Below are 19031 nucleotides of genomic sequence, written 5' to 3'. Positions count from 1 at the left end.
GTAGATTCATCAATTGTAACAAATGTACATATATGTTGGTGGGGGATATTAATAATGGGGGAGGCTATGCATGTGCAGGGGCAGGAGGTACAAGGGAAATCTCTTTGCCTTCCTGTCAATTTTGCTGTAAACGTAAACAGTCTTCAAGTTTAAAAAATTAAATGAGCACTAAATAAACATTCAGAAGTATTGATGATATGTAAAGAAAAAACAGAACATGATATTTATACTATGAATACCGACTACACAAAGTAAATTTGCAGAATGAAAGCTAAAAAGAACATTGTAAAAATGAAAAGAGTCTGCGTGTTTTTGAGCTAATTGGAGAAATCTGAATATGGACTCTATCACATGAGTTTTGGTTAATTTCTGTTAGATGTAATAATGGTACTTTTGTCTAATAAAATACTTTTTAAGATATTCATACATACTGAGAGTATCAAAGACATTTATATATGAGGCTAAAGAGACAAGATAACTCAGATACACTTTAAAAATTCCTGAATAAAGAAAATACAAGATGAAAATCATCCTTGAGTCACTAAAATATTTCCAAGATCTGGAGGATCTGAAATTATTTGTCAATTACCATATCTGTAGACACAACAGAAGCTTGAAATAAAAAGTTTTTGAGATAAGATTATTTGAATATTAACTGTTAAATGTTATTAACATATATTTAAACAACCAAAAGTTTAATTATTTCCTGGAAATAATAGCATTCTGTTAAAGTTACCTTGTAAGTTATGTTTTTAAATAAAGAGTTTATGCAAATAAAAATGGAGATAAACATAAAATGGAAGCACAAAGTTACCAGTTGCAACAATAAATTTACATGTCAGTGAACTCTTCAAATGCGTCACTAAATATATTAAAAAACAAAATCCAGTAATCATTCCCTACAACAAGGAATACATAAGTCTAAAAGACAAAAATGGATAAAGACTCAACAACTCTGGGGAGAACACAAAGAACTGATCTATCTTCTAAAAAGCGTTGAGAAACAACAAGCACATCAAAAAATACCATAATATCTGTTTAGCTAAGATTAAAAAAAAAAAGCAGAAATTTTAAAAGTAAATAAATATAATTTTAATCATAGACCTCAACATTTCCTTGCAGGTACACTAAGACAATTTTAAAAGGAAAAATAAAGCGGAAAAAAAAGACAACTCATCAAATACATACATCTCCACAAAATACCTGAGTATTTCCTAAGGGAAAAAAAAATTAATTTGGTAAATAAAACTGGCAATATATTCAACCTATCCATACCACTGGGTAATTTTTTTAGAAGGGAAGTCAGTACATGGCCATTTAAAAACACTCAAGCAAAATGTTCAGAAATATCATAATAAAACATTACAAAATAAAAAATAAAAATTTATTTTGATATGTATTTTAAAGTTTTATTAATCAAAGCTAGTGGCAGTCTCTTGTCAAAACCTAAAGGATTATAAAACTCTCTTACATACAAACGAGTCAGGTGTCAAAAGGCTGTTCTTAGATCTCTTTGTTCACAAGTCCTGTGATACTACACAAGCTTTCCCTTACATCATCTATCGTCACACAGAGCTAAAATACTTCTAGTGTGTCTGTACTCTTGTTTGTATTTATGAAAGTTCACAAACTCAAAGTTCTATGTTTTCTAGATATCTAAATGCACAAAAAAGTAGTTAAAGGTTCTCTTCGGAAGAAAGGATTAGGATTAAGGAAAGTGAGGAAAAGGTGGATGGGTATCAGAAACTTTCATTCTTTATATTTCTATAAATCAAAAATTTTAACAATGAGATCCTATATCCTTAAGTAATTTAAAACAACTTTTTTTTAATCTTCCAAATTCTTTTATCACCTAAGAATGTTTGAGATGGAATTTAAAAGGATTCAAAGTACTAACAGCAAAAAGGAAAAAAAGAAAGAGTAAAACTGAAGGACTGAACCAAACAAAAGGAAAAAAAACAATGGAACCAATGACTCACTGATATATAGAACTGAAAAGTCATGGGCTCAATTGATAAAATAGAAAATACATAAATTAAAAGCAAGAAAAAGAAAGGAAACTAAAAAATGAGATGAAACGCATTGTGTTTACTATACATTAAAAACAGATAATAAATCAAATGTAATATATTAAATAAGAGATTTTAAAAAAATACCTAAACTGACAAAAATTTAACAACTCTCTAAAAGGCCTCCTGGTTATCAAACTTATATCCCACTTTACAAAGAAGGATCCCATAGTGTTTCAAAACAATGAAAGGGATAGAATGATTACAAACACATTTTATAGAACAAATAATGTCTCTGAACCCCAAAACGTAACCAGTACATTTCTGAATACAGGTTAGTCTCACTAAAAAGATACGCAATTCTAAACAAAATCTTGATTAACATACCATAACAAATATAAAGTAGTATTCACTATGACCAAAAAGGTTTTAGTCCAAGAATTCAAGAATTCCATGAATACTTTTATCAAAAAGATGCTAGAAATGCCTTAATTTGATATAGATCTTAATTTGACAAAAAAAAAAAAACCTAAGTTGAAAGAAAATTGTGTTTTTCTTAAAAAAAGGAAAAGACAATATTCACCATCATTGCCACCACTTACAGTAATCCTTCCACCTAAACACAAACTTTTATAAAACCCAACATGGACAAATCCCTAAGTATTATTTTAAACACAAGATTTTCAAACAACAGATACCAATCTCAAATTACTTTCAAAGCTGTGTCTTGAAGTCCTCAGCCTCCAAAGCAGTGAGAAAATTAATTTCTGATGTTCATGTGACACAATCTATGGTATTTTGTTATGGCAGCATGTGCTAAGACAGCCAAGCACTGATTAAAAAGAAATGAAAGGGGAAAATCATTTGTTGCCACTGGAAGTGACTATTATACAAAATCTTTACTCAATAATAAGTAATTTTCATCCTAGTTAATGATGGAAAGCTCTTCTTTCCAGAAGAATTCTAGCCAAGTAAACATAAAGTTGACAATTAGGAAAATCAATGGATGACGGTCCTTATCAGTTGAAAGGATGTTAAAGAGTAAGATATTTGCGAAGGACCAGAGTATTCAGCTTCACAGTTTACTTGCTAATTGCAAAAGGAATAAACCATACCTTTACAAAAGATCTTGTGGCTCCCACATTAATCAAGTGATTATACAACCGACCTAACATCACTAACAGTGAAAACACTTGACGTTACACATCTATTAATATGATTCAATATGAAGTACATAATACTACTCTTGGAGTCTTCTTGCCAAAAATATTCAAACTGAATCCAGTCAAACCATTATACCTAAATTCCAGTTTACAAGAAATACAAGTTAAGGCATCATCATAAGGAAATAAGGGAGTATGTGCAGAAGAACCATCATAAATTTTAAAAGACGTTTTTAAAAGTAGCTGGAGAAATATGAATATTAGATACCAAAGAATTAACAATTTTCTTAGGTAGACTAATGATATTGTGGTTATGTTAAAGAATGTTATTAAGAGGAGACACATGCTTAGATTTTGGTAGTGAATTATCTTCATAACAGCATCATTAACAATTGCTGAATCTAGGTAGTGATGATACAAGTATACTACTCTTTCAACTTTTCCAATTGAAAATTTTCTGAATAAAAAGTTAAATAAAATTAAAAAAAATATTTTTCTGTCACTTGCCCACAGAATGTCTAGTACGTAGAAGTTGCTCAAGTTGATTGGCTAAATGAGGGCTTGGTCAAATGTTTATCTAAATAAACTCAAATGTTTTTCAAAGAAAAAAATTAAATAAAATAAACAGATAAAATGGGACACTTGACTTTTCCTTTTTGCTTTTTCAATCTTTTTTTTTTTCCATTGGAAAATCTTTATTTCTTTTTTTTTAACATTTTTTATTGATCTATAATCATTTTACAATGCTATGTCAAATTCCAGTGTTCAGCACAATTTTTCAGTTATTCATGGACATATACACACTCATTGTCACATTTTTTTCTCTGTGAGTTATCATAACATTTTGTGTATATTTCCCTGTGCCATACAGTGTAGTCTATTCTACAATTTTGAAATCCCAGTCTATCCCTTCCCACCCTCAATCTTTTAAAAATTTTATTTACTTTATTTATTTAGGGATTATGTTTATTTATTTTATGGAGGTATGGGGATTGAACTCAGGACCTCGTGCATGCTAAGCACACACTCTACCACTCAGCTAACTCTCCCTCCTCGGTTTTTCTATTTGACTTAAAGAAAAAGATTGCATTAATGATGAGAATGTTGATGAAATGGGATTGCCTCATACAGTGCCAGTGCTAGAGCTATTTACAACAAACTTTCTAAAGCACCTTTGCCATAAGAGTAAGAATAGCTCGCATACTATGACTCAGTAACTTTTTCAGGAATCTATCTTGGTCAAATAAACTCAGATAAAAAGTATTACGTAAAGATACTCCTTTCAATACACATATAGTGGGAGAAAAATAGAAACAACTTATAAACGTTCAACATGAGAATGATTTAGTAATGTAGTATTAAGTATTAAATATATAAATTAAATACTATTTAATTTTAATATTCAAGTTAAACACTAAATATTTTAAAAGAATATTTAATACCCCAAAGAAAACACAAGATATATTTAGAGGGAAAGAAGGATACAAAATAGTATACATACTGAGATCCTGACTTGGTTAAAAAAATAAATAAAAGACATCAATATCAACAGCTGTCTCCAATTAATAAGAGACTGTCACCTACTTTTGTCATCTTTGTACATTTCTTCTAAATTCTCATAGAAGAACAAGGAAACATCACCACTCTCCCTCATTATCAATCACCTTTAATGTCCTTACTTCCTTCCTTAACCAGTTTAGATTCCATGGGCACTCATTATAATCACTCCCTTGCAAATACTCTTTGACAACCTTGATACTTTTCTTGCTTTAGCATACTCATATGGCAGAGCCCCAATACCAATTAAACTCATTCCCCAATTAACTTAGAAAAAAAAAAAAAACTGTGTCTGCCCCAAGCAGATGGGGGAGAGGACAGGGAACAACCATCATTAACTGATCACATGTTCAAGTGAAAAACACAAATCCCAAATGGAAATTTGCTCTAAGTATCTCAGCTCCTATTAAAGATGAATCCTTCCACTTATGCTAGGAACACCACTCCATGTTCTTCACAAGGACTTTGCACCTTCGATTACTCCTCCTCTCTCTAGCATAACGAATTTCTCCCATCTATCCACATACAAACATACACTAATACTGAAATCTTATTTTAAAGATCTCTGAAGCCATAATCTTCTCCAGCTCCCTCTCTTCTTTTCTCTCCTGTCCAAGCAAAATTCCTTTAAAAAGTAGACCACAACTGCCAGTTCCTCACCTCATTCCTCTTAACAATCCACTCTAATGAGACATTCACCTTCACCATTCCAATGAAAATATTCTAGTCAAGGTCACCAATGATCACCAGGCTGCAAATTCAATTGTCATTTCTCCTATTCAGCAACATAACAAAGTTGACCACCCTCTTCTTAGAGTTCTTTCTTCTCTTGGCTTCAATGACACCACACTCTCCTTAATTGGTTCTCATCAGCTCAACTACAAAATGTGCTACCGACCCAAGATGAAAACCAAGACTCTGTCCTAGACCACTCCTTTTCTTTTTTCTTAGGTTATTAAATGAAAAGACCTTTATTATTGCATAAGCCAGAGCAATGTTCAGCACAGAATACCTGAGTTGATGAATTGGAAATTGCAAAGATTTATCGTATCATATGAGACCAGTAAGTCCCTAAGAGATGTATGCAGTCTCTCCCTGAAGACACCACCCAGAATTCAGATCAGGTACTCTGAGCCAACACTGTGTCACATCCATGCCCTAACTTAGAAGATGATGAAGATCCCCTGGGGGAGTTCTAATTACCCATAATTCCCTTCAGCAAGTGAGAGAGCACACAGACCACTCCTTTTCTAACCAAACTCTCCTACAGTTAAGTCACCCAGTCTAAGCTTTAAATTATACCATCTATATATCTACAATGACCAAATTTCTCTATTTCCAGACTCACATATTCAACTGCTTGTTATTTCCCCACCTTAATTGTAATTGACTATACTTCATTTAAAAAAAAAAAACCTAACAAGAACAAAGCAAAATTCTTAATCTTCCCTGACCTCTAATGTGCTCCTCTCAACTCTTTTCCAACTCAGAAATTACTACCACCATCTATCTAGCTGGAGACAAAAATCTACGTGTTGTTCTAGCTTCTTCACTATTTCTCTGCACCATCAGCAACCTCTGGTGACTCTATACTTAAAACACAACCCAAATACTTCTCTTCAGCCCCCTCTATTCCATCCTAACCCCAAGCTACAATCATTTCTTACCTAGGCTACCTAGAAAGGCTTCCCAAACTATCTTCCTGAGCTCATCCCAGTCCCCTACCTCCAACCCCACATGACAAGTTGCCTAATCAATTTCCTTTCTCTTTCCTAACAAATCACTAATTTTAATTGGGGAGCAATGTGCTCAGCTAATAAACATTTCCTAGCCTCTCTAAAACCACGAAGTGGTTGACACAGTCCCGAATAAAAATAAAAAATAGAAACAGAGGTCACTCAATGGGACCTCAGGAATTTCTTTTAAACAGTGAACTCAGCTGGCATGTGCCTTGTGCCTTTACCTTTCTGAAATTCAGATAGGTTGTCTGGTCCTCTGCCATTTTGAGAATTCAGGGACAAGGGTCAAATCATAAGAATGATAAATTCAAAGTTAGAAGTAATCTATTAACACTATAAAGTCCCTAACCAAGCAACTGTGGGATACTTCCTTCCAGACTTCTCCTATTTATTTAAGTCACTACTACTGTTTCTTTGTTACATACAGCAAAACAACCTTTAAAGTACTAAACCTTCCCTCCCATCTTCAGTTTAAATTCATTCTCCATGCACCAGCCAAAGTTCCCTTTTAAAAGCACAAATTCTGGCTTTTACTTTAAATTCTCAAATGGCTTCCAGAGTCACTTAAAACCCAAACTCTTTACTTTGGGCTTATAAAGTTTTATGTGATCTTGCTTCCATCTACATCCCAACTTCATCTTGCACTATTCTCCTCCTTTACTGACAATACTCCAGCCACAATAACCTTTTGGTTGCTTAGATATAGCAAATTCATTCCCACTTTAGATTATACTTTACATTGTTTCCCCTAATCTGAACTGTTCTTCCCCTAGAGACACGGCTTTAACCTTCAGATCTCAATCTAAGTTTAAAATTCCAAGAAAGGTCTTTTCTAAACACCCAATCAAAAACAATCAATTAATTTCATCTGTACGATATTATTATATTTCTTGCATTGCATTTATTACTTGTTTATTTGTCTGTCCTCCCGTGCCCCACTCATTGCTATATCCCCAACACACATCATGGTGCCTAGCATAGAGGGAGCCCTCAAATATTTGTTAAAGAACTCTTGCTACTGATAATACAAAAATGGATGAGCCATGAGCCCTTGAGAAGCTCAGAGTCTAGTAGGAAAGTACAGCTTCAAATGATTATAAATTACAGATTTGGCTGTGAAGTCACATGGGAATTATATTCAAGGCTCTCAAAAAAAAAAAAAAAAAAAAAGCCCTGCTAAATATGTACACACATATACATACATAGAAAACAATGGAAGGAAATACCAAAATTAAGATGTATATATAAAATATTTCATAGACAAAACAGTTTTTAAAGAAAAGAATTATCTCTAGGAGTGAGATTACAGATAACTTTAATACAGTTCCCTGTATTTTCCAACGTTTAATAATAAGTATGTTACTATTATATTCACAGAAACTGACCGTATAAAAGAGAAAAGCAATTAAATGGTTCTACATTTTTGACTACATAATGATTATTAGCTTTCTATGTACATATTAGAGTTGATCATCCTAATGTGTGACTAAGTTAATTCCAATTTATCCTCTGAAATAATCAGTTCAAGGGTCATTCCCAAGGAACTCTTTTCTGAGTTTAGGTTATCTCACCCCCACAGTTCTCCTTACTTAAATTCAACAAACACACATACAATGAGCTATTCAATGTCTCACTTGCCGGACCACAATTTACCCCATAACAGCATGGACAATGTCTATCTTATTAACAAACATGGGTGGCATTCAAGAAATATTTGTTGAATAAATGAAAAAAAACATAGAGTTAACTAAAGAGTTTTTTTAAACCATACGGATATAGATGATGTCATATATAATACTAAATAGATGTTCCCTGAGATCCTGAAAGGGGAAAATTACAAAATAAGCAAAACAAAGATTCCCTTCCCATTATCTTATTTCCCAGTTTTTGACTTAGACACTTTATCACCCCAATTCAGGAACTGACTATATTATCAACCCTTACATACAACGGAATCCCAACTTCACTGAAGGGCCACCTTTATCAACATATTCAACTCTTCCTATTACCAGAAGCAGGATGAAAGGTTATTACTTTCATAGCAGTTGGGGATGATCTTCCTGGAGCTTAAGAAAATCTTTAACTCATTCAGGTAAACAAGTGCCTCTTGCCTACCAGGCAATGTGCTAAGCAACGGAGAATAGAAAATCAGTAAGATAGGTTTCTGCCCTCAGTGACTCACACACTCAGTTCCTATGGGCAGATGGAGATAAAAGATCTAGGTAAACACCCATGGATATAACCAAAGTATGACGAAGTCAACAGACATAAAACAGTATCTGTCACATATAACCGCCTAAAATCTCATCCAAACATCCAATAACCTAGTAATAACACTCTCAGATTTATACCCCAAATTCCTGCACATCTGCACCAACAAGAAACTGTAAATAACCAAATGTCCAACTCACATAAACATAAACTGCAATGTATTCTATATATATATAGAAATATACATATATATATAAAAACTAAAGGAATTACTACAGAATGAAGCACAAATGTTTTATATCACTGCTGAAAAGCAACAGTATCAGACAACCCACAATTAAGTATGCCAATCCCAAACAGAATGGTTCACGTGAAACAAAGAAACCTACAAGAAACAAAGAAACCGAAAGATAAAGCACACAGCAGTCACCTGAGAGAAAAGGCTACACATACTAGTTAGCCCAGTAACACTAAATTTGCAAAAGAAAGCTTTATGACCAGTGAACACAAAAATATGCTTAATATCTGACTACAGAAATGAAAATTAAAATAAGCTACCACTTCACATCCACCAGACTGACAAAAATCTAAATCTTGCAAATGTCAGGTCACTAAGATTATTACATATTTCTGGAGAGAGAGTAAATTGATACTAACATTGGAAGATCAATGATGCAATATCCAGTCATGTAGAAGATACAAATACACCCAGATCTTACAATCCCACTTCCTAGAAAAACCCTCATGTGCCCAAGAAAACACTTATAATGTTCAATGCATCCTTTTTTAAAATCGTTAAAAGTTGTAACTACACATCATCAATAAGATAATGAATTTTAAAACCTGTGACATGGAATACTAAATACATTTGTCCCCTGAACAACAAGGGAGTTAGGGGTGCTGACCTTCCGCTTAGAAGAAAATCTGTAACTTACACTTGGCCCTCCATTTCCACAGTTCCTCCACATGTGTTCATTCAACCAACAGTGGATCATGTAGCACTGAAATACCTACTATTGAAATAAAAATCATGCAGTTCAAACCCATGTTGGTCAACTGTAGTTTAAAATTAAAGAACTAGAGGGGGGAGGATGTAGGTCAAGTGGTAGAGCGCATACTTAGCATGCATGAGGTCCTGGGTTCAATCTCCAGTGCCTCCTCTAAGAATAAAGAAATAATAAATAAACCTAATTACCTTCCCCCACAAAATAGAAAAAAAATGAAAGAACTCGAGCAATATGCACTGTCACAGATAAATCTCAAAAAGCAACACTGAGAAGAAAAGCTGTGGAGATGAATACTATAACCAACTGTGAGAAATTTTTTTAAGTTAAAAATACTAAAAAGTCATTTTATACTGTTTATCAATAGTAAAAACATATATTTGAATGGGAGGGATATACTCAACTTCACCACAGTGGTTATCAATGAGAAGGAAAATGCAATAGAGAAAAGGCTACAAAGTGAGCTTTATCTGTATGTTTTGTTTTATTTCTTAGTGGGAGTGGATAGCCTAAACCCAGTATGAAAGCTAAGATCTATTAAATCTGGACCATGAATATAAAGGTGCTCATACATTATTCCCTAAACTTCTAAGTCTAAAATGTAATTTTTAAAAACATCTTTAGAAGTAATGGGTAGGAAGCAAGCAATAAATATGACTGTACTCTATTCTTTCCACCATAATCAGTAAATATTTTAGAGTAAAAAACCTTGTTTTAAACCCCTGTTCCATGAACAAGTTACTTGACAATGAGGAAAGTTACTTAATTTCTTCAGGGCTGCAACTTTCTAATCTGTAAAGCAAGAGTAACATCCATATCATAAGGCTGCCATATTGACAAAATATTAGACAGTGGCACTGAACTAAATAGGTAGTTATTTTAAATTTACTGTAAAAGTAAAGAACTAAAGGGAGGGAAATGATTTTGAATGAACAAGGATTTTGAATGAAACGATCTTGTCTCACCTTTTCAGAATTATATAAGAGAACACACCATATCAGATGGATGTGACTATCACTTTCTAACTTCCAAGATCCAATTTAAAAAAAGGGATTTTACAAAGGGATCCAAGATTACACACTACAAGATTAGAATCTGGATTCCTTGGTCCAGTTCAAGGAGACCAGAGCTATGTCAGGAAATACAAAATAATCCAATAACTCTCTATTACCTGAAAGGCTTCCAAGTAATTTACTTCTTTTTCACCAAGAAAGGTCATTTTAAAACAAACTTTTCTCCAATTTATAATTGTCTCCTAAAGAAAAATTAACCAGCACCTTCAGAACAGTGTCCACATATATTCTATTCCCCTTGGCCATCGGCCCCACAGGTTGTTTGCATACAGATGACAAATAAACATTATCAGAAGCACTCAAGTCTCCCACAATGTTAAGCCTTTTCTTGAGGCAAACTCACATAGAGATATCATTAAGTCACAGAAGGAAAGCTTTTTGATACAAGAATGGTAATAAGCAGAATATGAAAGTAGTTAATTTTGACATCTTAACAGCTATCTATTTACTGAATGTTTAGTATGTCCCAAGCATTGCTCCAAGCACTGTAAAGACTTAATCTTCCTACATTTTTACAGGTAAGAAAACTGAGATACAGAGTCAGTGCTGTAGGTATAAAGTAAAAAAGCCAGGACTCAAGGCAAATCTAATTCCAAAGCCCACACTCTTAACCACTAAGCTGAACTTACTGTATTATGCTTAGGGAACTAAATATCTCTGCCTCCTGGTAATTTTAAGTTCTCACACTAAGAAAATACATTTAAAATACAATACTTAATACTGAACTGTTACTCACTGTACTTAGTTTTATTAGCATTCAGCTTTTATAGTACTGTTTATGAAAAGGACAGTCCCATTAAGCAACCGTATACAATGGTTAGAGTAAACTGGTATATAAAGTCTGAGTTAAATGCACCATTAACCAGACCTGTGTCACTAAGTCACAATTAATCTCTCTAGGCCTCAGTTTCCATATCTTAGAGATGAGGAGTTTGCCTTAGATCTAAGGTCTCTTTCAACTATAATATTCAATGCCATTTAACACATTTTCTAAGATACTATTAATATTTTTGAACAAAAATTTTGAAAGGCATCTTTCAAAACCTTCAAAATTAAATCATATAGTATATGTTTTTATGTCTACCCTTTTACTCAAACATACTCAAAGCTAAACTGTGCTACCAGAAGTCAGGAAAATGACTAAAAAGGGCTGGGGGTCTGGGAGTTCTGACTGTGCTAGTAATATTAATATTCTGTTTCTTGATTTGGGTGCCAGTCACACTTTATCGTGTGTGTGTGTGTGTGTGTGTATACACATATATATATATTACTTTGATACGAAAAAGGTTTTTTCCTTCGTGTGTGTGTGTGTGTGTATACATATATATATATATATTACTTTGATACGAAAAAGGTTTTTTCCTTCCTCAAAGATACCTTAGGTGTTCTAAATCCACAACTATGTTTGTGTATATTACAGCTTTCTGTTCTAAATATATAAATGTGTTTCTTGCCTAATATTGCCAATTACCCCTGCTCCCTGGTTTCAATTTAGGTCCTAGAAAAGAGATCATTTACTTATAAATTACAGTATTCCTATAATTCCTTTAGGATTGTCTCCTGAAATCTGAGATCAGTCTTAACTTTCTTTTGGAACCTAGTTCAAGAACTTCCCTACAAATACATACCCTTAGCATTGACAAAGCATTGATTCTCTGCATCTAGCATTTTTATTTATTTCCAAACAGGTAAGTCTTTTAGGGCTATTGTCAATATGCTCAGTAATGAAGATAATGTATATTTACTGAGAAATAAGAACATTTATTCTTTACAAAGGGGTGACAAGCTAAGGGACCCCAGATGCATATATATCTATGCCTGATGGACAGCGATCAAAGTCTTTATAATTTTTCTCAAGAAACAAGAAACGCACCCCAAATAGTCTTACTTGGACAGGCTTTGATTTTTTAACCCAGTCTATAAAGCTTTCCTTGCTCAACCTACACCCAAAACCCCATAAGGCACACTATTTAAATAAGTTACACTGAACTATAACTTACATAGCTGTAAAAACAAACCACTTTTCCACTCTTAAAAAATTGTCCAAATTCCAATTACATTAGTTTATAGCAGAAAATACACCTTTTCCTTTAAATCAGAAAGGAAAAAGTTTAAAAGAAAGTGATAATTCATTGGTAAGAGTCAAACAAACTTAAAGTCTTAAAAATAAAAACAGAACATTCAAAGCTAGGAGTAATCATGCTATATAATTTTTGTACCTTTACTTTCCATTCATCTTTTAGATAAATTATACTACACATCTTACATAGTTAACAGTCTTAAATGTTTTTCTAAAGACTTTTGTCTATGGCAGATTCTCAACATTTAGCAAAGGCTGGAGACATTTCTGGTTAATACAACTGGCAGGGAGAGGATAGGGAGGTGAGGGGGAAGGACTGACAGTGCTACTGACATCTAGTGCTCTAAGTCTGCTAAACATCCTTCAAAGCACAGGAGAATCACCGGCAACAAAGAATTCATTACCTGCCCTAAATGGCAATAGTGTCAAAGTTGAGAAACCATGGTCTACAGAAATTAAGAGACTTTCTTTTAAAGTTGGGCAACTAGTTCTGCATAGACTAATCTAGATCAAGTTAGATCAAATATATAAAATTTAAAATGACAACAGATAACAATCTATTTTCCATTTAACAGATCCATTTAAATACTTAAGGAAAACTTTATACAACAGTTTTCATGAAACCAATTTGTTAATGCCATAGATTTAAATATTCCCTCTGACACACATCTAGAGGTAACTAATTCAAAAAGATATATGCACCCCAATGTTTATAGCAGCACTATTTACAATAGCCAAGACATGGAAGCAACCTAAATGTTCATCAATAGATGACTGGATAAAGAATTTCTGGTGTGTGTATGTACACACACACACACACACACACACACACACACACACACACACACACACGGAATACTACTCAGCCAAAAAAAATAAAATAATGCCATTTGTAGTAACATAGATTGACCTACAGATTACCATACTAAATGAAGCAATAAGTCAGATAGAGAAAGACAAATACCATATGATACCACTTGTATGTGGAATGTAAGAAAATGACACAAACATATGAAACAGAAACAGACAGACAAAAAACAAATTTATGGTTATGGGGGGATAAGGGGGAAGGATAAATTGGGAATTACTATATATAAAATAAACAACAAGGTTCTACTGTATAGCACAGGGAACTATATTTAATATCTTCTAATAACTTATAATAAAAAAGAATATAAAAAAATATATATAACTGAATCACTATGTTGTATACCAGAAACTAACACAACATTACAAATCGACTACTCTTCAATGAAAAAATTAAATAAACAAGTAAATAAATATTCCCTATGAAACTCCCAGAAAATGTTAGCAAATTGCAACTATAATAAGAAAAAAACTACAGGTACTACATAGCAAAAGAACAAGCAAGAGTATGTGCACTGATTTAAGGGCATTTTACTTCACTGAGCTTCAAATTTTAAAATACTTTGCATATTGAAATGCAAGCAAACCTTTAAGTTAATTACAGGTAACACTATTTCACTGTTTAAATTAATAAATAAATTACATTGTGTTTAAATCCTTTAGTCAGTAATATAAACCAGGTTTAATTATTTTTAAATGATTAAAAGTATGCCTGTCGTTGGCAAGTCAAGACAGGATGGTACAATTAAAACACAATCAGACTTAGATCTAAATCCCAAAGCTGTATGTTTGCAGACAAATAATTAAACTTCTCTGAGTCTCAATTTTCTCGTCTAAGAAATAAATCTAATTCAAAGATCTGTTCTTGAGAATTAGCAATAAATGTATATAAACAAATGGTACTGAGAGCTACTCTACAAATGGTGGTTAGTTATTAATCCCAATAATTAATAGTAAGTATTAATACAATCTGTGAATACATATTAGTTTTATTCTATCCTTATAAGCAAAAATTCACACATGTAATTCAACTCATAAAATAACTATAAAAAGTACCTTATATCAATTTTCCATTCCTAGCAACTATGAAACATTACTTAAAATTCACAGATTTAAATAAATTAGTATCTGACAGATACAGGACAGATTTCCAAACACAGTTTCAGGGAAAAAAGACCTACAAGGTTTATTTATATTGAGTAAATAACATATTCTCATGACTCAAAATTCAAAAGGGATCTTTTGATGCCTGTTGCCCTAGACACACAATTCCTCCAGCACAGGAGCAATCAATGTTACCAATTTCTCATTAATCCTTTCACCTATACAGACAAATATACATGTATTTCCCCACTTTTGACACAAACGGTGGCCTCCTCCCACTATTTTGCACCACGATTTTCACATTTATCTTGAAGGCTGTATCTTAATTAACAACACACTCCAAAAACAGCCTCTTAAAACTTCTTATGGCCAGAATTCTGCAAATGTCAGCTATCTTTACAAAGGCACTTAAAAGGAGAAAAAAAAATCCTTAAAAAAAAACTGTATTCTTACTAAACACAAGCATATGAAATAAATTTCGGTAAAATGGAGATTTACACAAGTGACATGATGAAATATTTGATTACTTGGCCAGCCACTCAAATACTGTATTTACATACTTAAAAAGGAAACACATGGACTGTACCACAAGTCCTTCAATGAGTTGAAAATAACAATCCACTTACAGAACTAGACCTACTAAAATATCAAAATAAAATTGGTGAAAATAAAGCTATTTACTGGTTATATGGCAATATTAAACAATCTGACCCATTCCTAAATTTTCTTTGCAACAGACTTTCTGGAAGAAGTTTCCTTCCAGATTTATAAAGGTACTGCTCTTAAAAAAAAAATTTGTATTTCCTGTTTTTCTCCTCTGAAACACTATGACACTTACTTGAAGTAAGGCTTCATTATTCCTTACAAATAAAAAGCTGTATTATTTTAACAATATGCATTACTAAAGCAATACAAGATTTCTTTTCAGCTTCAATTTAAGTACTAACAATATCATGGTGAAAAGTCACCTCACATAATGCAAAAAGACCACATGAACTATGAAAGCAGTAACTTACCACTTTTAAGTAATAGAAAATAGAGCACTGAAGTCTTATTAAGTTTCAGACTTGCACATTAGGCTACTGGCAACAACAATATTAGCTTCAATCTTTCATCAGGAATATGTATATCAACTATACTGGAACATATTTTCTTACTAAATAAAGATCCATAATCACTGTTTCACTGTAAACCAGTATCGGCATTTATGACTCTCTGCACTGTACCATAAAAATACTAAGTCATCCCTCCATTCAGAGTTTTGGCACTTGAACAAATACAGAGGTCAGAGTTCATACACATGCTCTGTAAAACCGATCCTTACATACTATTACATACAAAAAATCTGCTAGTATTTGGCATGTTAAAATAATTTTAAAGAATTTCCTCCATGTCTAATTAGATACATACATAATCACTTTAGACTTATAGCCGCACAAATTAAAGTTCAAGTGCTATCAGACTTATGTCAATAACTCATCACAAACTTAGAATGCTGAATTTCACAAATCATCGAGATCATCAGAGTACCAATGTAAGACAAAAATACAAACAGCAATGATACATTCAATAATGGCATATGACATCTTGAAAAATCACTATTTCAGTATTACTTTTTAATTTTTCCTTTGTTAAATCCAAGGAGGAAAAACAACCTGGCATTCTTGTTGACTGGGGTAAGAAAAATTGTAGATACTTTCATAATTTTGAGTCAAATTACAAAAACATTTAAAATATCTTAATAACTACGGCCAACACTAGAGTATTTAAAATTTCTACAGGACTCAAGAGCAGCTTGAGACAAAAAATTTTTTAATCATTTCAGATATGATGTGTAGAAATAAATCTACTCAATAAGAAGATATAACAATGTATTATTTGAAATCCCATGTTTTTTAATAGGGCTGTTTTTCAAAAGTAAGAATCAGGTTAACTATGAGGGACATCATAATGAAGTTTCATGGCACAACACAACAGTGTCACAGAGGCATTGTCTTAGGACAGACTCTGTGATCTGTAACCTGTAAACAACATTTCGAAATCAGCTACTTATAAATTCCACGCTTTTTCCTAATCCTAGCTAAAAATATTTAAATGTCCTTAATACACCAAACAACTTGCCTTTAACCCAGTCAAAAGCTTTAGATGTCAATAGAAAAGGGGCCTAGGATTTGGGGGTAAGTGGAAATGAGATAATGGTTTAATATGGTATTAATTTCCTTCCCAGGTGAAAAGTCCCTTATCCCCACTCAAATAAGATAGTACCCCATTATGTCTTCTCTTCTCTCCCAGCACACAACTAAGAGGGAGTAACTCTGAACGTCCTTCTTTAATCAATATCTAAGGACTCTCATCGCTCCATTCCTAAGGAAAGGACAGTGGCGGCCACACAGGCAATAACCCAGAATACCCTTAAAAGTGAGGGCCTTTCAGCAGCGCGGCTCTCCGGATCCAGTTACCACCTTTCCCCTTCCCCCAACCCACTTCCCGGGTTTTCTTAGGCTCGGCCTGCTCCCTCCCCACCCTGCAGCTACACTTCCAGCTGTTGCCACTGCCTCGGGGCTCTCTCTAGAGCTCACACCCCGCCGGTAAGTGCCCCCTTCTCCATCTGCCCCCAAACCGTGTTCCTCTCCAGACCACCCGCCCGCGAGACCGTCCATCCCAGGGCCCCGGGAGGGGAGGGGAAGGCGGCGGAAGGAGGGGGAGACTGCTGCTTCCCCACAGGCAGAAGGGCGGCCGCAAAGAGGGCCACCTGGGGGTTACTAGGGATTTTGGGGTCGCCACTGGAAGGGCCCTCCCGCCATGGGCTGAGGTGGGGGACGTCCGGGAGTTCATTTCTGACCTCCTCGCTCTTCAGCACCTCCTTGAACTCCCGCTTGATTCGCTGCACCGCGATGTTGGCCATGTCTCCGCCCGCAGCTGATTCGTACCCGCCTCCTCCGCCACCGCTACGACCACCACCGCCGCCGCCACCTCTTCCTCCACCACCTCCTCCCTCGGCGATTCACACCCGAGCACACGAACGCTGCCACTGCCAGCCCGGCCGCTGCGCTCTCTTCAGTGTAGAATCACCTCCGCGCCCGGCCACCAAAATGGCGCCGGGTCCGCGCATGCGCACGACGCTGACCCGGCCGGGCGGCGCAGCCGCTCCCGTTGTAGTCCCATACGCCTCAGCCGCGAACCCGCGCCGCGCGTCTCTGCCGGAGCTGCGGCCGCGTGGCTCCGCCCTGCCGGCGTCTGGGGCCAGGAGGGTGCGGCTTCCGCGCTGGCTGCCGCTGGCCGGCGCTGGCAGGGCCCTCCGGGTCCCCTCGGGTGCCTCCGCCAGTCTTCGAACCCATGTGTTATGGTCGAGGCTCTCAGACCTTAGCCTCTAACCGAAGGTTCGAGTCTAACCTGCCGGGATCACGCGGCTCTATTAGGCTTGGAGCGCCGCCCTGACTCAGCGAGACCCAGAACCCACCGGCTTAGTGTGCCCGGCTGTGTCTAGTGTCTGAAAACACTGTCCCGGAACTCATTCCGGCCCATTTTCTATTGGTGTAGGCCGGAAAATACACTGTGGTTCGTTTTTGTTCTGAAACTATTATAGTCCTACTGTTACTACGATCATTCCAGGATCATTCCAGGTACTACAAATCCTTAAATTAAATATGGTCATTGTTGGATCTTATCAGGTACTCCATGGATGTGCCTGAGATGGGTGTAGAAGCCAGATGTTGATCTTTGACCTTTTTAGATAATGCCAAGTCCTGGAAATAAGGCCAGTTTTTAAACTTAAGGGTACATCAGAATTGCTGGAGAGCTTATTAAAAAAAAAAAAAGATTTCTGACACCATCCCTAAAGTGTCTGGTGGGCCTAATAATTTGCAATTTTAACAAGTTCCCAGATGCTGCTGCTCCTGCTACTAGTTCAGGGACCACTCTATGAGAACCACTGAACTAAGGCATGTGAAATAGTTTATATATTAAAGTGAAAAATGGAGAAATAAATGCGTCTTGGGGAGGAAGGGCAGCTTTACTTCTGTAAGCTTAGGGCCTACAACAGTGGTTCCACTAGGCACTCAATAAATATTGAATGAATAAATGAGTAAAGATAAGAGTAAAATGTTGTAAGTGGAAAGTAAATTTGAAAGGCAATTTGAAAGTGGCTGCTAGGTGTACAGTAAGTAATATGGTTTTGATGCTGAGAGGTGCTTTGAATAGAAAACATTTTATAATAGGTAATAA

General features: G+C 35.0%; 1 protein-coding gene across 1 annotated transcript in view; it reads right to left on the bottom strand.

Annotated features, from left to right (window-relative positions):
- Window positions 1-17896, bottom strand: part of UBE2K (ubiquitin conjugating enzyme E2 K) — a 55415-nt gene extending 37519 nt beyond the window's left edge. The window contains exon 1 of the mRNA XM_032496093.1: window positions 17650-17896. Within this exon, the coding sequence (XP_032351984.1) occupies window positions 17650-17712 (63 nt within the window). The 5' untranslated portion in view covers window positions 17713-17896. The remainder of the gene's footprint in view (window positions 1-17649) is intronic.
- Between the last annotated feature and the right edge of the window lie 1135 nt (window positions 17897-19031).

The sequence above is a fragment of the Camelus ferus genome, chromosome 2 (genome assembly GCF_009834535.1).
Source record: "Camelus ferus isolate YT-003-E chromosome 2, BCGSAC_Cfer_1.0, whole genome shotgun sequence".
In the NCBI taxonomy this organism is placed as follows: Eukaryota; Metazoa; Chordata; class Mammalia; order Artiodactyla; family Camelidae; genus Camelus; species Camelus ferus.
Note: the sequence above shows the minus strand (reverse complement) of the source record. Positions and strands in the feature narration are given on the sequence as shown.